We start from the raw sequence: 22,053 nt of genomic DNA on the forward strand, positions 1-22,053 counted from the left end.
AGGGTTTTCTTTCACCAGGCTACAATTCCCGATGGCAAATTACCCATATGTGATGTACCCCTTACCAAGTTACTATCGCCACCCTTGGGTGTGCATCCATGCTAGCATGGCAATGTATAACAACCGGGGAAGTACATATTGGATGGAATTGAGCTATAGCTTTTCACGGGTTGAGATTCCAAAACCTGCCTAGCTATGGGTTTCAAGAGTAGAAATTGGATCGATCAAATTAGCAGGACCCGATCTTGATCCCAAATTAAGAGCAGTCGATTCATGTTGGGTTTTTAGGGTTCTAGCCAATTCCAGTTGATTCCAGCTGATTTTGGACCATTTTGATTGATCTAGTTCATACATAATAGGAATCAGGATACATATTGGAATCATCCAGAATCAATTCAAAATGAATTGAAATTTTGTTCAATAAAAAAACCCCTAAACCCTAATTTTCGTACATGATCATTAGATTGAACTGATCCGATTCAATTTTTCAAACCTTAGGTTGAACCAATCCGAATCCCGATTCCTAGCTTAATAGCCTTGTCCTTCTTTTTATTTGGTTAAGGCTTAATAACCATGTCAGAAAATCATAAAAGTTGACATGTGTACATAATCATATATTCATGACTTATTTAGTGCTCAAATTAAATGGGTCGAGTGAATTGTAGACACCGATAATGCAAGTAGTCAATCTAAAGACATCTCTTTCAACAAAAAATTAAAAATTAAAAAAAAATAAAAAAATATATACATATATAAGTACGATTCTCATTTAGTGTCCAAATTAAGTGGACATGTTTACCTGAGTACACACATGGGAAAAAATCATTTATATTTATTTGGGCACTGTTTGATAACGTTTCTGCTATTTTTGTGTCTAGAACAGAAACAACAGAAACGATTTTTCATGTTTTCGAAAACAAAAACGGATTTTTTGGAATTTGATAAAACTGTTTCTCGAAACATTTTTTGTAGACATGATGCCACTAAAAAATCCTATAGTATCATTGGATGCCCAAAAGAGAAATAGGGTTCGGTTGTCTCTTTTTCTTTTTTATCAAATAAAAGAAAATTAACTACTAATTAGTGTTTTCAAGATATTAGGATCCCTAATTAGTGTTTTCAAGTTCATAACTCTGTGGGCTAAGGCTTTGACCAAGAAAACTAGGTCATTGTTGCTTTTATAACAAAACTTTGGTTTAAGCAAAATATCTGCAGTTTCCAAGAAGAGTGGTATTGCACTCCATGGCTATAAGTTTGTGTTGTCAGCAGACATGAGATTCTCCAACTCCTTTGCATCACTCCAAATTTCGTCTATCTCTCATCATTTTTTCTTAGCTTAGTTGTCTCTTTTTATGTTTAAATAGTTGAAAGATTTATTAGGCACAACAACTTTTTTATTTTTTCTCTCAAATTCATTTATAGAAACGACGAAACATCCAAGTCGTTTCTAGAATTGTAAATAGACATAATTTTTTATTTATATTTTTAGAAACAAGTGAAACGAAACAACTTTATCAAATACTTTTTAGGTTGTTTCTCTATTTCTGTGAACAAAAATACGCAAAAATGACAGAAATGAAACGTTGTCAAATGGTGTCTAGATCTCCCAATTAGCCATTTGGTGCAAGTGAAATTGACGTGACCAAGCTTTGGTTGAGAATCTTGAACAGGGCTATGCAACATTAGATTAAGACCAACTGAGAGAGGTGGCGTTAGCTCTTAATTATAGTTCAAAAATTCTCTACATATCCGATCCGATCCGATCCTTTCCTCATTTTAAGGGGTAAAAATAGAAAAGTAAAGAAAGAGAAAAAACCTGAATGCCTTTCGCTTGTAATCATTGTGTATAAATTTTGTCTTCCTAGTAAATAGAATCATATGGAAATCGATGGCTATGTTTGTGTGGGTTAAAGATTTTTTATTTTCTCAACATCGTTCTTCGCAAGGTTGAGAGACGAGCTAAATCCCGATTCATGAATTGGGTACAATCTGTTCAGTTCCCGATGTCTACTTGGTAGAAAAGTTGTTTTGGGGTGTTTGGAAAAGAGAATTGATCTACAACTATTGGATTTATAAAGAGAAATGTGTCGTGCATATATAAAGAATTGGCCAAAAATTGGTGAACGAAGAATTAGAGATCAGCCAAACTTGGGATGTGTGTCCATGTATTAAAATACGTGTCTCAATCTTCCCCACCATTAGATGGCTAATTGGGCAGCCTAAAAATGGGAGAGGAGTTGGATCCCACACATATGGGGAAGTGGAGCTGAAGCATGTGCATCTGTGATAGGAAACTTATGCGTCATACATTGCATGGAGATCAGACAAGCATACAACAATTGCTCTGAAGACAAGAACAACATACCTGAATCTATGGCTATAGCAAACAATCTCTCATTACAACATGAACGTCATTTTTGGTTGTCTACCATTTTTCCTTTCTCACTATAGATTTTTTTTTTTAGTCATTCACTTAATAAGCCAGTAATAACTATTTATAGGGGTGAGAGTAGGGACCAACCCTATAAGAAAATTATAGTTTCCCTCACAGGAAACAATGCCTTAGGTCAACATATAGTAATTTATATTTCATACCATTAAGGTGTATTAATAAAATATAATATCTCTATAGAGATCATTACCAATATTGGATCCTTTCTGCTTACTCCGTCTGTAGTCAACACCACTAAATCGATTTTTTTGAAACAAATTTTATATTATGCTAGCCCACATAATTGTAAATCTTACTCCCCCATGTATGTGAGCATACAAAACAGTATTGGGTAGCATTTTTTTTTCCCTTAACTGATTGGCTGATTTGGGTCCTCTCATCTCCAACTACTTCAGTATCCAACCATTTACCTCCCAGCCATTGGATGGGTGACAGATAAGTGGTGGGAGTTGGAGATCTTTTTCCTAATGATTTTATATGTGGGTGGTGTGATGTCTTGAAATTTTATATAAGCTCTTACTCCATATGAACAGACTCTACCATCGAATAAAGAAGGCTAGAAAACCATAAAGCTTATCAAGTATAGAAGTTTGAATTACGACTCTTTAGGTGTATTTAGAAATTAAGATCTCATATTAATTATCCATTGTCTTATATCTAAAAATTATTTAATGTTGAAATACAAAAAAAGTTTTAAAATTTTTGAAGTCATTTTAATGCACCATTTAGAGCACTTTTTACATGAAATGATGTTACTTACCCTCGTTGGGAAAACAATTCAATAAAGCATTTTTTATGTGAAAACTTAAAGCACTTTTTATGGGAAAAAATTATGTTATTTAAAAAAAATAAAAAATAAAAAGGAGGGAAAAGTATGTTATACTATAAGGACAAAAAAATAAGGTTACAATTTTGTTGACACCTTAGGGGGTATTTCAATAGGAAAATCCTTATAATTAATTTTAATCATGAAATCATTGTATATAGGCTCATCTCTTGTTTTTTTCTTCTTCCTATTTAGTGAGAGTAAAAATATCGCCCACCAATCAGGCATCGATATGCGGCCTTACACGTGGAATCTCGATGAGGAGATTGACCTCAATTATGCAATGACAACACGAGCAAAGACATGTGATATTTTTACTTAACCTCCCAAGTCATCCCTTGGCTGAACCAAGCTTGTGATACCCTACTTTTTAAACCTGGTCTAATTACACGGTTGACTCGGTTTAACCATGTAGGACCCGAAACAGAGGGGGTTAAGGCGGGTTCCATATGGACCATGATGGCAATGGTGACTTTGAACACAGGTTGGCCAAACAAGGCCGAGTCAGTGCCAGAGGAGATGGGTGTACCCAAGCCATGCACATGCACATATCATAAGGCCATATACGGATAATGCTGGTATGTAGCCGCAACCTAGAGTGCATACGTATAATATACCTTGTGCCGAGAGTCAAATTCCATCAAAATCCCACTTGTTGGCCAATTTTCGACCCTCAGGTGGGCGGTCACAGGCGGACGCATCCACCCACCTGAGTGACCCACCCATGTGGTTACTAGTGGTTTTAAAAAGTATAAATAGCATTATTGTGTTTTTCATTTTCTCATTTATTACACTAAATAATTGGTGAGAGGAGTAAAGAGGAGAAAGAAAATAAGGGAGAAAAGATAACGGAGAAGAAGAAAGGAGAAGGAGGAGGACGAATAAATGGATTTAAGCGGCGCCAAAGTTTGATCTTTCTATTCCGACGCCTGAAGAGCGATCCCCAACACGAGATCTACGATTAGAGGTGAGCAAATGCTATATTCCTTAAACTTTCACCAAACCCAAGTAAAATCCTTAATTTGGGGAGAGTTTCTTGAGATCTTGTAAATCCTACTTGAGATGATGAACCTAAGGTTTAATAGATGGTCTATGTGTTGATTTTGAAGGATTTGAAAAAGTGTTTACAAGGTTAGAGAAACATTTGGTGATTTCTTCAGCTAAGAAGTAATTTTGGGGTTTTGGAAGAAGTTATTGAACAAAGAAGGTAGGATGGCTTTTCAACCATTAAATCTAACTTAGATCTAGGTTAGAATCATCTTATAAGACCTTGAATGTGTGGAAAATAGGATTAGAAAAACCCCATTTGATTCCCTAAAGATTGGATAAAGTTTCGGGAAAATGGCATTTTTTCGCCTTTACAGGTGGGTTGAGACCGGTGGGCCGAACGGCCCGCCTGAGGGCACCCACTTGAGAGGGCAGGCCCTCGGTCCCCATTGATGGGCCAACCAACGGGCTAACCTGCCCGCCTGAGAGGACCAGCCCTTGGTCCCCACCGGTGGGTCAGGACCGACGAACCGACCGGTGGGCCCCCCACCCACCTGAGAAGATCGGTGGGCCGTGATAGTGGGCTGTCCGACCCACCCGAGATGCCTCCAACGTGATTTTTGTGTCCGAATGGACCCAAAACGGAGGTGCGACCTTCTTTTATGATTATAAACATGATTTAATCATCAAATATTGTTAGTTTTGACCCTAAAGTGGTGAAATGCTAATCCCATTCACTTATGATAAGTTCACCAAAATTTACGTTTCCCGCGCCTGATCTCACTCGTACCGGGCGTGAGTCTTTGTACACAACAAGTAAGTGGGAAGAGGACGTTTGACTTTATTTTAAGACTTATTTGACATCATTCAATTGTATCTAGATTAGCCATGTCATCATGCAAATTATGTGTAGCTTAGTCATCCTCATATGATTATGACATGCGTGTGGTGTTCTACTTCTCAATGCTAAATGATTGATGTGCTTATGTGATGAATGATGGGATCACTGTGCATGATGCATTATTAGACTAGATGTCGTAGTCAGCTTGAAAACGATTGCATTAGTGGCCCATGGAATGAGACGCGGTGATACTATGCAATCGTACTATGTCATATATGAGCATGCCGTTTAGGATTATCATCTTCCCGTGCTACGACCCTTCCCAACAGGGGTTAAGGTGTTGGATTATCACTTGGGGGGAAGCAATGGTCGCGGGTGTCGGGTCACTGTGGCGGTTAGACATACGCCCGACTGGTCATTAGGACAGTCGGCAACCTTAGTGGTATATTCAAGAGGGTCAATCGTACTGCTTTTAAATTGCTGGAGTCACCACCTTTACTTTCTGTCATTTATTTTTATGTTGAGAGCCGGTAGTCGGCATGCTATACTTTTTCGAGTACTCACGGTGGGCCTTCTTCGACAGCCCTATGGGCGTATCGCGGGATGGAGTTCGCGGCTTGTACCCAGAGTATACGCGCACTGTGGTTGTAGTAGCACTAAACCAAAAACTTAGTAATGTTTAGGTGGATGAGGTTTAAAATGAATTGCATAGCATGTAGTGCATATGTATGTGATTGTTGTGTGGTCCTTCTTTTCACTTACTGAGCTAGTGAGCTCATCCCACGTGCACACCACTTTTAGATGATTTTGCAGGTCACCAGCCTGAAGATTAAGGGTCGGGCCCCACAGTTGAGTTTTTCGATGAGGATTGGTGGGTTCCCGAGGAGTATGAGCACGATACGAATTGCACGTGCGAGGGCTGTGCTGCGGGACCGTAGTATTGACGTCGTACAAACTTTTACTTTTTGATTCTTTTGATGACCCATTTTTGTGTACTTGATACGTGAATTGTTATTCTTTTTTTTATAAATATCATGTTTGCAGGCCCGCATGTATTTATCTATATACTACAATTTAGGTATCAAGTATATTGAGGGTATTTACAGGTAAACTAAGTCTTCCGCTGAACTTTTGAGCGTTTATCTTAGATGGGTGTATGTTGTGGTTGGGTACTGTATTAGATGATCCTGGCAGGTTTGGGTTAATCGGAGTTAACCTGATCACCGATCCGATTTTGTGAGAACGGGGTGTGACAGAGCTTGCAGATGATCCCCGGGGAGATCTGTACCTACAATCTCTATATACCGGTTGAGTAGGGTATGAGCTGAACAGGGTATGTCGAACAATCGACCTGACCTCAACAAGCTTACTAGTGCGATCTCGAAAATTAAGAGCAGTCCAACTCAGCAAATCTTATTATCAGGTTAGTAAATCTTATCGCTTTGAACTCATGAAGGCAATCTTCAAAAGATTCGTCCAAGCATGGACTTCTAAGCATATAAGATAATTTACCTAACAGGACTCTCCCAAGAGATCTCTTACCTAGAACAGACTTCTTGTCAAAGAGGGACTATCCATAACTACCACATTCATTAACCATTACATATAAAAATCAAGGTAAACCCAGAAAAGGGGATTGATCACTTCATAGTGAAACTCTTTTGAGTATATGTTGTTAATAAGAAAATCTGACTTAGTCATCGGAGAATCCTCTATCGGATCAACCCGACTCTCCTTGGTTTGTTTTTCTATGCAAGTCTAAAGTGGAAGATCCATTCCTACTAGGAAGATCACCCAATCAAAATTCACCGCAACACTATCTATTCTTTTAAATAAATTGATATTACGGGGAGAAAATCAATATACACGCCGCTATTTAAGTATCACCCATTAGGCTTGAGATGGTCATCTCTTCTAGTTGTGTACAAGTAAGAATACACAAATAATGAATAGCAAAGTCGTTCTAATATCTGTGATTCCTGGATACTATTTTCTTTTCATATAGGATTTATTTATTTATTTATTATTTTCTTTCTTATTTTGACCACATAGGCTTCATATGAGTGATTCCATTATCTGCTCCATCAATGGCGCGACATGCAACTTAGCGAATGTGGGGAACCCTCTCTGTAAACTAATATAAGGTTGGCTTCAACGCTTTAAAATTATTATTTAGATTACATCAGACGAATATGTGCATCATGACAGATGTGATGAATGCTTTATCCATCTTTTTTATAGTATAATTTTGATTATTTCATATAAAAAGAGCGAGAGAGAGAGAAAAAAAGAAAAAAGAAAAAAAGAAAGGGAATGTGTCTTCTATATTAGTTTTGCGATCAAGCGGCATAGATAGGTGCATCAATGAGGTATGCAAAACAATTTCCTACATAGGAGGCAACAATGTCATTTCAAGTGAGAGAGAGAGAGAGAGGGTGTTGGCTTGGAGTAGGGGTGTCAATCATGAGCCCGCATCGGTAGGCTTGACCCAGCTCGACTCTCTTAAGGCCCGATTTAAATGGGCGTTTACGGTGCAGAGTAGTAATCCATCGAGTGTCCGACCGGCCTGAATCACTTAAGTAGTCTATTAGAATCGACTCAATTATCCCAACCGACCCGTCCCCTTTTAGAAAAATGCTTAAATTATAAATACCTATTCTACCATTAATACTACAAAATATGAGTAAGGAATAGGTAGGACTAAACTAATAGCTGATTACAATACAATGGACATATGTGATTTTAAGGAGAAATATGGTGACCTTTGTGATTTCATTGTGAAGAAAGACAACACAGAGAAAAGATAAACGTTTGGCACCAACAAACAACTTGGTTTTCATTGAAATAATAAGATTGAGCACAAACAATGTGCATAATATCTATAAAAAACTAACATAGTCAAACAACTCCCAAAGTAGTATAATAATTGAAGGGAAAGACAGCTGCCCAAAGTAGGCTTTTTCTTTCATTGTATTATGTATACCAGTGAATCAAAAATCCAATTTCCAGGTTTGTAATGTTCTTGGATCATTCAATTGTTAAGAAGTGTGTAATTCTTGTAACTTAAATTACATTTAAAAAACATGATTCCCTTAGATATGGTTCCGAAATTGTGAATGTTATCCTCCATTAGTTTTAAAGCCAATAGTTTAATCCGCTTGAAAAATGAATTTAGGATAGGCCCGTTTAAAGTCCGTTTAGAATTAAATAGGTCTATAGTTTGTTTAAGGCTCGTTTAAGGTAGCCCGATTAAAGCCCAACACCGATCGATCAGATTACAAATCATACGATGCCCCCCAAACCTAGGCCTGTTTAAGTAAACGAGCGTTCACAGTGCAAAAATTTCATACCGTCAAGCCTGGTTAGGCCCGACCGAGATCGGCCCCGCCCGACAGATTGACACCCCTAGCATGGAGCTTAGAGAAGGTTCTCCCTTTTCATATGTATATATATAGGGAGAAGGTTCCCCATGATGCCAAGTGTGGGGAGGACTTAGAATACTGCAACAATGGCAATGCATATAATGGAAATATCCACATGAAGCCCACATGGGTCACAATGGGAGAAAAAGTGTTAGTGTGCGTCACACATTTCATCATGTGAGACGGGGCATGCTGAAATATGCACTCTGGTGTTGTGTGTTTCTTTTTCCCTTATATTAATAAAACATTAAAGATGAATTTAATTTTTATCCCGTTGCGAACCATGCTTACCAACTTGAGAAATTCTACATCTTTTAAACATCCGAATATATAGACTATTGTGAGTTGTAACATATTTTTTTTTTTAAATAAAATTTCTATGGGAGCTCAATTCCTACACGAACCCATCCATTTAAGGATGCCCAAACAAGGAAGGATTGGCTCGTTTGTAATCAAATTAGCCATGAAATGCAATACGATGGATGCTACCGAAAAGAAAACGAAGAGAAAAAGAAAATCCATTTTCAGTGAGACCTACAAATACTTCACCAATTCAAGCTTATTCATTAAAATTGGATTGGAATCGGGGGTGGCTCATTTTGGTGCTGATTCTGATCTCTTGAATCAAGGGTGTCAAAACCTGTCCTGAATCAATGGAATACAGTTGAATCAAAATCAATCGAATCGAAATTGATATGAACTTATTGAATCATGTTTTGAGATGAAGTTTTGTAAGACTATAATCAAACTAGATGAAATTGAAATTGAATTTAAAAATTGGGCCAAAATTGATATAACCGGATAAGAAATCAATATTCGGAATTCATAAAAGCATATATATTTTTTTCTCATATTTTTTGAATATATTTACATGGTAAATCAAGATGAAACGGATATGAAACATAAACCAAATCGATTCTAAACCGATATTCGAAATCAAAAGAATTATCAAAATCAAAGCAAAATTGGTGCAACCTTATTGGTTCATGTGTTGAATTTTACTAATTCTCACACTAAAATTGGTGCACTCTTATTGGTTGATGTTCGGATTTCACACATTCTTATACTAAAGCCGATGAAACAGGTCTAAACCGACCTGTTGACACCCTTTCCTTGAATCGTACTGTCAAGGTGCAGTAGCTTCGGTTGGTCGTTGCTAAGATCAAACGGTCCACAAAGGATGCGGGCCCACTTTTGGACAAAGGATCAAGCGGTCCAAGAAGACTTAGATGGTCAATGGCTAGTTTCGTTTATATAGGTCGAGTCTTAAAGGAGAGACGGAAATTTTGCTTCCATTTCAGAGGCAAATCTCTTGTCTTAAACACTAAACCCTAGCTCTTCGGCTCTTCCTTGAACCCACGCGACACATTCTCGAGAAATGGAGTTCTATTGTGGACTGTGAGTGTGGAATCTACGTTGCTTCGTCGAGCTGTTCTTGATTGGATTCGCATTTTGTAGATGGAGGGACTGAAGCAAGGCCTTCGTTCGCTTTCGAAAGATAAAGAGCTGACCTCTTCCCTCTCTTCCTCCAACAGAGCTTTCGCCGGCCCAACATACTCCGGCGACCAGTCTGCCGTATTGGTCACCCGAGCTCCCAGGTACTTTAATTGATTCGCTCTTTTATCTTTTTTTCTCCTCTCCATTCTTCTTCTATCTTAATTCGTCATTACTTACTATTAAAGTCTTAATCAGTAAACTGAGTCGGGACTTTGCCTTGTTTACCTGAGCTCGACTCATTCTGAGCAGAGATGTTACCTGAATTAATTCGAATATGGTGTGACTATTTTCCCCTTTTAAATCTTATAGAGTTGGACACCCTCACTGTCTGGACCATTTCCAGGCTTTTTGTCCGAGAATTTTGTCACTGGTTTGTAGTCAAATTAGTCTAATGATGCGCAGCTTAAACTTCCGAGCGCAAATATTAATAGTAGTCAAATTAGTCTAATGATACTATGGCAATTTGGGTTTCTCGTCAAGTGCATGATTTTTATGTATTTCATTCAAAGTTCTAGCTTAGGATTATGTTGCATGTACAGTTACTAGTAGGTGCTGCACTGACGCCCAACAGATTTGGGCACTGAACTCACATGTTGAAGGGGGTTGACATTGGTTTTCTAGAATAGATGTTCTGTGCTGATATATTGAGCTTTTTACCCTCTGAAAAACAGAAGAGAGGGTTCTTACTCCAAAATTAGAAATCAAATTGAGGGGCTATTTTACCCACATGGTTGTTTTAGACTAGTTGATCCATTTTAATAAGGCTCATGGGGAATAGGACAGCTTGAACTCTAGAACCAGGATGTTAGGCTTCCAACTGCTCGATTAGAATAATCTGACATTTTGTTTGCTTCTAAAAATGTTAGTTAAACTCCCTAGGTTTCCAGGAAGCTCCAAAATTTGGCTTGTATGGTTTACTATAATTGGAGGCTTAATGTTAAAGGAACTTGCTGCTGTAGCCTGTAGGACCCGGGGGGGGGGGGTTGTTAATTTGGGTTTTAGATGAGCTAAGAACAATGTCTGATCTTCTGGGCTTTATGTTTTAAAAGTGGCAAGGTTGATCTTTGGTGAGTCATGGTAAAGCTAGAAAACAAAAGGTAGAATCTCTACTGGTTCTTTCCATTTTATTGATAAAAGAATGTACTGTGTACTGCCATTTTCCATTCTTTAAGAACATAAAATTGAAAGCATGCAGAGAGACCTGGATAGTGTTATTTTTGGTGTTCAAATTTTGGTTGGATTTTTGGCCCCATGAGAATGCGGTCGATTGTTTTTTCACTTTTATGTTGTTTACTAGTTTGAGGCAAAACACCTTGGTTGATCGTCCCCTTTTTGGTTCCTTGCTTTGTTGTGTACTAACAAAATGTAATTGTGCTTGTAGGAAAGAGAACTTATTATTTTCCTAAAGCGCCCCAAGCTGGAGAGAATATCATTCATCACTAAAGAAACTTCTTTTAAACTAATATCAGCCTTATTATGATTTTTATTGATTTTGGTTGTTAGTGTGGATATTTAGTGCGCTGCGCTGATAGGAGGAGCTGAGAATGTTTGGTCTTTAATTTCTCGCATTCTTTCTAGCATCTTATTAATTGCCTAATCTTACAATGATTGAAGTTTTTCCATAGTTGAGATTGAAATTCCTTTTTTTTTTCCCTTTCTGTGCACGGTTTCATGTAGTTTACCCCATTAAGTTGGGATAAGGCTGAGTTTGTTGTTGTTGTTGTAGGTCCCAAGGGGAGTTGAACTCATAACCTCTTCATTATGAGGTGTTGGTCTTTGCGAAATGAACCACCTTGGGGTTAAATTTTTGGATATTGGTTTGGCCTTGAAGTGGTTCATCTTTTGCTTTCCTATTGACTGTTGATGCCTCAAAACCTTACATCTTGGAAGTTGTACGACCGGCCATGATGCATGGGGTGGACTGTTGGGCAATTAAGAAGTGTCATATAGAGAAGCTATGTGTAGTAGAGATGAGGATATTAAGATGGATGTGTAGCAAAACTAGGAAGGATAAAGTAAGGAATGAAAGTAGTGTCACATGGAGAAGCTATTTGTAGTAGAGATGAGGATGTTAAGATGGATGTGCGGCAAAACAAGGAATGATAAAGTAAAGAATGAACACATTAGAACTGATTTGGGAGTTGCTCCGAGAAAGCCCTTTGAGGTGGTATGACCCATGTTCAATGAAAGGGTTGGAGATGCCCCAATAAGAAGGAGTGATCTAATTTCAATTAAAGGAGCTAAAAGAGCTGGGGGGGGGGTAGGCAAAAATAACTGTAATAGTAGTGAGGAATGGCATGCATATTCTAGGTATTGTCTCAAGTGTGACCTCAGATAGAGCTGATTAGAGGGAAAGGGTCCATGTAGTCGACCCCATTAAGTTGGGATGAGGCTGAGTTTTTTGTTGGTGTTGTTGAAGTGCCGGACGTGCTTTTGTTATAGTTCCTTCCAAACTTGTTTTTATTTCTTTTCTGATTTAAAACTCTTGTTACCAAATGCGTTTCACTCCCACATAAGTTTTCCTTGAAAATAGAAATAAGGAAAAAACACTTCTAGCTCACAAACATTTATACAGGACAGTTGTCTTACCAAACACAGCCTAAGTAGGTGACGTCTGACAACACTTTTGTTCCGTGGGAGTTTCCCTTAGCCATAATTCTTTTTGGGTTCTATTCTCAAGGAGTACTTCTGCAGGGTAGAAACACATTTTGTAACATGTCGTAAGGATTTTTTATTTTTAGTTTGAGGCTTTGAGCAACATTACTCTTCTTCTGGAAAGAGCAAAATGTTGGCCACCCCACAATTTCTCATTGTCGACGGTGATCGTAGAGAAAACACCCTTTTTGTCATTCTTGTCCATTGAAGGATAACCACCACACAGAAGGCCCAACCTCAACTCTGATTTCAAGCCTTGAACCTTCCTATGCCATTTCCAAAATCTGATATCTTGGTTCTTCGTTTTCTTGTACATCCTCTTGCGCTTCTAATGCTTCTTCTTCTTCTTCTCTTTTTTTTTTTTTTTTGGGTTTATTGTGAAAATTTTGACTGTGATGATGCTAATGGAAGGGGAATGGTTAGTTTTTATAAGAGAAGTGGGAGGAGACTGAGATATTTGGAAGTCAATGGTAGGTCAACCTAGGTTGAGTGGTTGGTCATAAGAGTGGCAAAAGTGATATTTTCAGAGAGATGGGTGTGATTGAGACAGATTGGAGAGAGGAGCGTGGGGGTGGGAGTTACAGAAGGTGGGGGAATTGCAGAGGGATGGTGGGTTTGTGGGAGTCGCAGAGATTTCGGAGAGAGAGATGAGGCTATTGGGAAAACTTGCATTTCTTCCCTTTCAAAGTTTTTCTTGGAACAAAAGAAGATTTTTCATTTTTGTCCCATTTTTTGTTGCAAATGTCTGGTTTGTTCCATGGGAACGCGAAAAGAACTGATGTTGCGAAACATGGTTCTATTTTAGTTGTCCCTGGAAAACAAAACAACGGCGGAAACACTCCTGCAGAGTGTTACCAGATGGCACCTTGGCATCTTAATCTCTATGGTTGAAGCATTTTCTCTCCCCCATCCGTTTGTCTTTTTGTCATTGTTATAGTGAGTGCATTATCTTTAAGACTCAAAAAAGTGAGAGATGTGGAGATGATGCCAATATACCGCCCAAATGGGCTTATTTTATTAGAAATAAGGTTGGGTTGTATTATATATTTGTTGGACTTTTAATTCAATGGGTTTTCTTTGTAATGAGCCACTTTAATGGGCATATGGGTAGAGAGGTTAGACATACGATATTACTTAGTTTAGTGTCTTTATTTCTTTATTTTAATTGCTATTTAGTGTTTTAGTTATGCTGGATTAGGATTCTATAAGGGCCAGCCCTGTTTTCATTCGGTTTCCTTTATTATTTTAATTTCCTAGTCAGTTTAGGTTACCTTATTAGTTAAGGATTGAGTTAATTATTTCCTTTTCAGTATTACATAAGTGTTATCCGAGCTATGGCAGAGAATAGTTTGAGGACTCGAGACCCACCTGATCCTATGGTTAGGTGTTGGAGATGTTACAACAGTTAACTTTTGATAAGAAATGAATGAACAGTTAAGGTTGATAGCAACGGAAAACTGAATTGCTTCCCCTAATCCCTTATACAAAGCAGTAATGCACCTCTTGAAGGTGAGGCAATGTATCCAACAGAATCTACAGTTAGCAACCATACTCAGAGGTTCATGGACAAAAGGTCCACGGAGGATTTACACATGTGATGCACCTTTTGAAAATCATGGAGTGATAGAAGGCCATTTATTGGTTCAATTGTTAACAATACCATGAGAGCTCAAAGGATTACATCTGAAAACAATGCCCACCACAGGAGGACTGATATTACTACGAAGAAGGTGAATCCAGAAGATCCTTACTTTGCTGGACATACATGGTTATTCCGTGATTAGTTAGATTCTCTAGATGAATATTTTGATTGGAACAACTTGACTGTGAACCGGAAGCTTAGATTTGTTTACTTGCAATTGACTGGTCATGCAAAATATTGGTGTGGATTCCATGAAGGAAGACTTTAGAAATAGAAGACGAGAGCCTTGGACTATGGAGGAAATGAAAGAAGTATTGAAGGAAAAGTATCTACCAGAACATATCCAAAGGAAGCTTGCTCTTTGACAAGATTACCACTAGCATGCATTGAAAGATGAAGAGAACTTGAAGCAACAATATATAAAGTTCAGTTTGCAAGTTGGTGAGTGTTATAAGTTTTGACATCAACTATGTTAAAGCAAAAGTTGAGCTCAACTTTGCACCATCAAAGGAAGAAACAAAGCAAGCATTCAAAGAAAAGGAGCATGAAGTTGAAGATGAGGCTGAATTGATTACAGTGAACTGTGATGATAAAGAAGAGGCAGTGCTTGAAGCTTCAAAGACAGAACGTCAAGATTTAGAAGATTCTACTGAAGAGGTCTACATTGAAGAGATCAAAGTAGACAAAACTGAAATAGTGGAAAATGAGGTAGTGGTCAAGAACACTCCACAAGAAATTGTCGACAATCATGATGATGTTCTTGAAGATGTAGAACTTGTGCCTCAAGTCTTCTATGAGAAGGTTACCAAAGTTGAGGACTTTGAATATGACATTCATAGTTGATATTACTTTATTCCTAATGTCCCTACATCACCTGAGTTTTGTTTGGGAGTGGTCAAAGATGCTACTCATATGTTGTTTCCCTATCGTCATTCTAGAACCTGAGGTGGAGTTTTATCAAGTCCGGGAGAATTGATGCAGATAAATCACCATTTTATTATTTTTATTTTATTTTTAATAACCTGAATATTATCTGGATCCCAGGGAAGCCCCTAGAATTTTATTTAAATAAGCATGAAAGAGTAAATACTGAGGGGGACATAACCCACTTTAGCCCAACCCCTGCAGAAACAATCACCTATTCCGCCTGCTCTTTCATATGTGACTACGGGCTGAACCAAAACAAAGGACTTTTTCTTGGCAGGTGTAATTCTTGGGACATAGATCCAATTTTTCCATTTTTTTATTTTTTTATTCCTTAGAAATATGGGCTTATTTTATTAGAAATCAGCATTGGGTTGGGTTATATATCTTTATTAGATCTTTAGTTCAATGGGTTTTCTTTGTAATGGACCATTTTTTTTTTTAGAGAGAATTTTTTTGAAATAAGCCCCACTTTAATGGGCCTATAATATGGATAGAGGCTAGGCATACGGGATTACTTAGTTAAGTGTCTCTATTTATTTATTTTAATTGTTATTTCGTGTTTTAGTTAGGCTGGATTAGGATTCTATAAGTCCACCCCTATTTTGAGTCAGTTTCCTAATTAGTTTAGGTTACCTTACTAGTTAAGGATTCTTATTTAGTGTTTGAGTCTATTTTTTGAGTCTTAAAATACAGTATTACATTAGGAGATCTGTGGGAAAAAAAATTGAATATGTTGCTTCTCCTGTGGTAGTGAATGGTGTGGATTTTGTCCAATGCAGTCCTTCCATGAAATCTTGCTAAATAGCTATGTAAATTAGGGCCTATTTTTTTCCTGTTTTGGGGGGGGGGGGGGATAGTGGCTATAGCTTAATACGGAAGCAAAAATATCAGATTTGGGATTGTTAACAAAAAATTAACAGAAACTATGGTGCGAGCACACATTTTGGCAATTTTGCTTAGGAAAATATACAAGTCAAAAGATCCCATGCCCAATTGACTGTCATGGTGGTCCTATCAAAATAAATAGTTTTCTGATCACGGATGAATAGTAGAGCTGTACTTTTGAAGATGAATATGCATATTCTGTATTGTAGTTGATAGGGTTAGTTGTATTCAAAGAATTCAAAGTGTTGTTTCTAATAGGCCTATGATGCTATTGTTCCTTGAACAGCTAGCATTATGTGTTTCCTGTTGTTTTCTAAGGGCTCGTTTGATAACGTTTCAAGAAACGTGTGTCCAAAAACGGCAGAAACGGAACAAAAAGCGTTTAATAAAAACTGTTTCATTTCACTTGTTTTCAGAAATAGAAATTGAAATTTCTACCTATTTATGGTTCAAGAAACGATCCAGGCGAAACAAGTTCTACTTCTTGTTTCTCCGTTTCTGGAAACGACTCGTGGCCATTCTTTCTTTGGTTACTATCAACTTCCAGAAACATGACTTGTAAAACACCTTCAATTCCGTTTCTGTTTCTAGAGACGGAAATTTATGTTTCTGCTGTTTCTTGAAACAGAAACGGCAGAAACGTTAAATGTGAGTTGCCTGCGTATTTTGCACCTCTGGTGGATGATGTTAGAGTTATGAGACAGAATGGGCATCTTATAGTTCTTGGATTGCTGGATTTGCTTAACCTTTCATCTGTTTAGTGCAAAGGCAAATGGTGAGGCTTGCCTTCTGTGTGTGCCAACAACACTTTTAGCAGCGTATTTCTCACGCTTTTTGTGGACACCACATTGAATGGGTCATTCAATATTGGGTTAGCTTAGCATTTGGAGTCATCTCACATAAAATTTTAATTAAAACAGGTACACGGTTCTGGGTTATCAAGATATTAGATCATTCTGTTCGGACCCAGTTTCTCTCCACCCATGGTGAAGAGAGAATCTCTTCGTCCAGCCAATCTGACCCTTTGATAGGACTGGAGAAGGGTATTTTGGACCGTGAATAATCGGGGGTGGACGTTAATGAACTCAGAGTCCAATCATAGCATCACACTAGGTATCTAAATCTCTACTCCATGGGGTGGAGGAAAACTCGATCCTTTCTGTTTTATATTACCATTTGAGCTATTACTCCATCATAGGTGGATAACTTACCTCCTCAATTACTCTGTGAAGTGAATAAAAATGTTATCATTTCAGATGTATATCTTATGTTTCCTTCAAAAATTTGAATTTAGAGGAACCTACTCGTTATCTGCTTTATTAGGGATCTGACATTGGACAATACTGTATGGCCAATTTTGATGGTAGTATGATTGTGAAGTGAGTCGTTTGGTTTTCTATATGCATTATTGCAGGCAAGTAGTTTCATTGTGGACATGTTCAAAGCTTTGTGCTCTTGGATTTGCTGTCGGTGTTGTCGTTGGCTTCACACTGAAGCAACGTCTTAGACGATGGGCTGCCAGAATTCTCAGGCGAATGAAGGATGATTGAAGCCACTAATTCCTTTGATTATGCTGTTATTGTCCTCTTCGTATTCACTGGTTATTGGATTTGCTGTTGGTTCAGAATTTAGTTTGTTGGATTCATAGGTTACCTAGAAGAAACCTGTGTGTGGGTTCTGCATCTGGTAAGACATATGATATATCCAGCCATACTCGTGGCGTCCCAAAGGTATTGGGTATTCTTGTTGCTGTTGCCATGGAATGTTATACATGTGTCCGTCAAGTGCTTTGATCTATCTGATAATTCATAGCGGGAGTGGATGTTTTGGTTTCTGGGGAATATCTATTGCAGGTTGCTGCGCATGACCTCTTTCGTATCAGTAGTTAAGGAGTCATTTTGAAGATCATTTAATGTTCCCCCTCCCGTTTCTCATGGTCTTTTTTTTTTTCTTCCTGTGAAGCAGTAATGGATTTTCTTCTGTTCTAGAGTAACCAATTTTGTCCATTAAATTTGAGGTTCGGTTCTGTCAAAAATGGCTTCTTTTTCTTTTCCATGCAGGAATTTTCGTCGTTCACAATTGGATTAATGCTTTTGGTGCTTCAATGATACATATCCAAGTCAAATACTATTTTTGGTCTATTTGCTTACCCTCTTTATGATCAACCAATAGTCCTTCCGAAAGGGGTCAAGCTTCTTCCAAAGCATACGGTTTTCTGGAATACTATGGAGAAAGTCTCTTTAAGGTGCCGTTGATTGTTTTTTCTATTAGCAATCTAAGGTCTTTATTGGATAATGAGTAGTTTTGAATCTTAGGTTTCGTTGAATATCCGGTAACGTAGCCCCAAGCCAGCTGCGCTAGTAGCTTCCACAATTTATAACAATTTCAAGTAGCCCTTTGTAAACCTCCATTAAAAATGGGATTTTCTTACCGACACATCCTTGAGATAGCTGGTGATTTGCAATCTTCAAAAGTCTTTTGTCATTTTAGTTTAATATATATCCTTTGGGCAAGAGAAAGCTACTGCTTGCGTTGGTGCACATACAGCATACCAATGGAGGTCACGCAGATGCATATTTAGTGCATAGAGGCAGCATAGTCTTTTGCCTGGACGTGTCTAGTCTTAGACATGGAAGATGGTGACGATCTTTTTCCCATAATTTTCTCTGTAAATGGTGATAATACTTTGCCATTTAACGTGTGTTCAACTTGAGAATTTGTCATTGTTCACAAAAATGAAAAATTCACACGTGACTCATGTTTTTGTTTTATTTTATCTATTCTAGGAATGAATGTGGGATGATACCTTGGTCAGACAACTAAGAGGTGGATGCATATAAATTCTTACCCACGCTAATAGTCTTGGAGTTACTTTCAAATAATATTCAAAACATTATTTGACCCTTGAATTTATTCTCAGTCCTTTGGAGTAAGCCTATGGGCAATCAAAATGAACCTATAAAGTTGCTCAAGGATCCTTTTATACAAAGAGAAAACAACCTTTTTGAGATTTTTTTTTTTTTATAAAGAATTAAATGGGGGGGTTCTCTGGTACATTAACTCATGTGTCTTTCTCTCTTTTTACATGAAATGACATCATTGCTCTCAATTGTCTAAAACCCTTTTATCCCAACTCATTGATTGCTCTCCCAAGTTGTTTAATCAAAGAATGCTCTCTCAAAATTAATTTATCCTTATATTTGGATGCAATAAAAATCAAGCATTTCAGTATACCAAAAAAAAATAAATAATTCAAGCATTTCAAAGGATGGCAAACCTTAGTGCAAAAGTAAGGTTGCTCTATTATGATAAAGTCGTGACATGTTTGAGTCAAGAAACAACCTTTTTGCAAAGCGGGGGTAAAGCTGTGTATATTATGACTCTTGATGAGCACAATAATGTGTGAAATCTTAGGGATATAAGGTGCCGTTTGATAACACTTCTATTCCTGGAGAGTGTTCTTTTACAGAAGTGTTCTTTTTCGATTCCATGCTGTGAAGACACTCTGGCGGAACAGAAACAACGTTTGGTAAAACTATTTCAGAAATGGCTTTAGAACAGGAAAAGAACAGAAACAGCGTTTGACAAACACTTCTACTCCTGGAGAGTACAATAATGAAAATTCACTTTTGAACAAAGAAATCAATAATTACAAACATGCTATTATGGTCAAATTTAACTTAAATAAGGAAATAATTTGTTTATGAAACTATCTTTTAAAATACTATTACTTAAAGGAAATAATAAAATATAAACATAAAGAGTTTCCACAGTTATCTTAATAAGAAAACAAAAGTCTACTATTCAAGTTTATAGGAATTACAAAATAAAAATCATAGCTGCAAATAGGTGTCTTGAAATTTTATTACATAAACAATCAAATCAGGGGGTAACCCTTATCTACTGCCATCTGATTTGCAATTTGTATCCTTAGCTCATTCATCTGTCTTCCTTGTACACGTTGACTGCCCTGATGAATTGTAGTAGAAGTACTCGCAATATCACCATCTTCTTGTTCTCCGTGAGCGTTGACTACCCTGACTCTCTCTTCATTAGGATCATAGTAGTCATCTTCCCCATATTGTTGAAAAAGCGCATCTGCTATTTGTTCAGATTTAATATAGTTATGAAGTCCACAACAAGCTATCACAATATAACTTTGGTAACTAAGTGAGAATTGAGGCATGTTTTTTAAAATAGGGAATCTTGATTTTAAAATCCCAAAACAACGCTCAATATGATTCCTTAAAGAAGAATGTCTATAATTAAACAATTCCTTAGTACTTCTGGGTTGTCTTCTGCCTCCATTATAATCTGGTATATGATATCTCTCTCCTTTAAATGGTGTCAAGTATCCATTCTTACTCGCATATCCTGAGTCTACAACGTAATACTTCCCTACAATATGATAAAGCAAGACATTAAAAGCATACACAATAATCATTTGCATACATGATAATTTGGGAATTGATATACCTTGGGGAGGATGAGGAAATCGTAAAGTAGGATCCTCTAGGGCTCTATTGAATACACGACAATCATTTGCACTGCCTTCCCAACCCGCATATACAAAAGTGAATTTCATGTCAAACGAGCAGGCACACATCACATTTTGGGTTGTTATCCCCTTCCGTCCTCGATATGGGATCTGTTTTCCCTTGGGAACTATAGCCGTAACATGTGTACCATCTATGGCACCAATGCAATCCTAATTAAAATAAAACAAAAAACCAACCAAAAGCACTATTATGTGAAACAAAAAATGATCATAAGTTAAAAAATGATGTAAACTTATTAGAAAGAAAATTGCCAATTTACCTTAAAATATGGCCACCATTTGTTGTTTGCAATTATTTCCATAGGAATCTCATCAAACGATGGGGCTTTGATATACTCCTTAGAAAGCTTAAGCACCCCTTGCAATACTTTGCCAAAGTAATAGCTGACAGTCTGTCCTGAATGTTGGAATCTCTCCTCAACTGCTCTATTAGTAGGACCTACACCTGTTATTCTGAACATGAACATTGCCAATTGCTCATCTACCCTAATTTTGCGACTGTCTTGTAACCAACCACGATGTCTCATTAGTAGGCATAAATTTAAAAATACATGTCATTCCATGCCAAATTCTTCGTAACAGCGGTTTGCATGCCCATGCAACACCTCATGTACCCATGCTGCCCCTGTGAATGCACTATCCCTGCGTGGTTCTCTATTGTATAAATCGCTGGAATAATGATATTGTACTATCAACAATGTTGCGAGAATCAATTCTTCTACATCGTCGTCAGTAGAGGAGATTATTGGAGTATTATCGACATTTGCCATAACTGATTCATACAAATTATAAACTTGTTAATATCATACAAATGTTTATCCCCTAATACAAATTTTCCAAAAGATCTATAAAACTATAATCATCCAACATGCCCTAATTATCAGATGATGTAATAAGTATTTAAAACAAAAAGGCATCCAACAGAATCATTGCTACAATAATAGTAAAATTTAACTGGCATATTTAGAAAAGTAGCATAAAGTGTAAATATCCATATTACACTTTTACATCAAGTGTAACTAACAAAATATATCGATCATACTACAAAAGGTCTTAAATGTATTTCATTACAATCATCCATATTAAAAAAAAAAAGGTTAGATTTTCATCCATCAATCTAACACATCAAAAGCCAATTGTTTCGTTTCATCCTTGAGAGTAATGAATAATTCTCTCCATTCCCGATCCACCAATATCCTCTTGCACGCCTTAATATGCAACTCTCTTGGGATATCATTCATAGTTTCCAATAATCTAACACAAGTAGAAGTGCTAAAATCTGTGGTATTTGGAGTGAGACCCATTGGAGTTGAGCTAGGGGTTGAAGTATTCTTGTTTGCTACTGACTCGGCTAGGGTCTG

The 22,053-nt window shown here is 37.4% G+C and overlaps 2 protein-coding genes across 2 annotated transcripts; one reads left to right on the plus strand and one right to left on the minus strand.

The window, feature by feature from the left end:
• Positions 1-9,801: 9,801 nt before the first annotated feature.
• On the plus strand, positions 9,802-18,169 carry LOC122060456. Its single transcript, XM_042623544.1, has 2 exons — positions 9,802-10,126; positions 17,549-18,169. The coding sequence occupies exons 1-2, from the start codon at positions 9,987-9,989 to the stop codon at positions 17,682-17,684; spliced, it is 276 nt and encodes a 91-aa protein (XP_042479478.1). The 5' UTR covers positions 9,802-9,986; the 3' UTR covers positions 17,685-18,169.
• A 2,111-nt stretch (positions 18,170-20,280) lies between these two features.
• Positions 20,281-21,233, minus strand: LOC122061692. Its single transcript, XM_042625110.1, has 4 exons — positions 20,953-21,233; positions 20,611-20,842; positions 20,419-20,532; positions 20,281-20,300 (listed from the first exon to the last, which is right to left on the minus strand). The coding sequence occupies exons 1-4, from the start codon at positions 21,217-21,219 to the stop codon at positions 20,281-20,283; spliced, it is 633 nt and encodes a 210-aa protein (XP_042481044.1). The 5' UTR covers positions 21,220-21,233.
• Between the last annotated feature and the right edge of the window lie 820 nt (positions 21,234-22,053).

Source organism: Macadamia integrifolia, chromosome 14 (assembly GCF_013358625.1).
Source record: "Macadamia integrifolia cultivar HAES 741 chromosome 14, SCU_Mint_v3, whole genome shotgun sequence".
Classification (NCBI taxonomy): domain Eukaryota; kingdom Viridiplantae; phylum Streptophyta; class Magnoliopsida; order Proteales; family Proteaceae; genus Macadamia; species Macadamia integrifolia.

Excerpts from the sequence above, each read along its gene's own strand:
- LOC122061692 (XM_042625110.1), bottom strand. The coding sequence starts at position 21,219 with ATGAGACATCGTGGTTGGTTACAAGACAGTCGCAAAATTAGGGTAGAT. Across the intron at positions 20,843-20,952 it reads AATGGTGGCCATATTTTAAG|GATTGCATTGGTGCCATAGA; the intron begins GTAAATTGGCAA and ends TATTTTAATTAG. Across the intron at positions 20,301-20,418 it reads AGGCAGAAGACAACCCAGAA|TTACCAAAGTTATATTGTGA; the intron begins GTACTAAGGAAT and ends ATTCTCACTTAG.
- LOC122060456 (XM_042623544.1), top strand. The coding sequence starts at position 9,987 with ATGGAGGGACTGAAGCAAGGCCTTCGTTCGCTTTCGAAAGATAAAGAG. Across the intron at positions 10,127-17,548 it reads TTGGTCACCCGAGCTCCCAG|GCAAGTAGTTTCATTGTGGA; the intron begins GTACTTTAATTG and ends GCATTATTGCAG.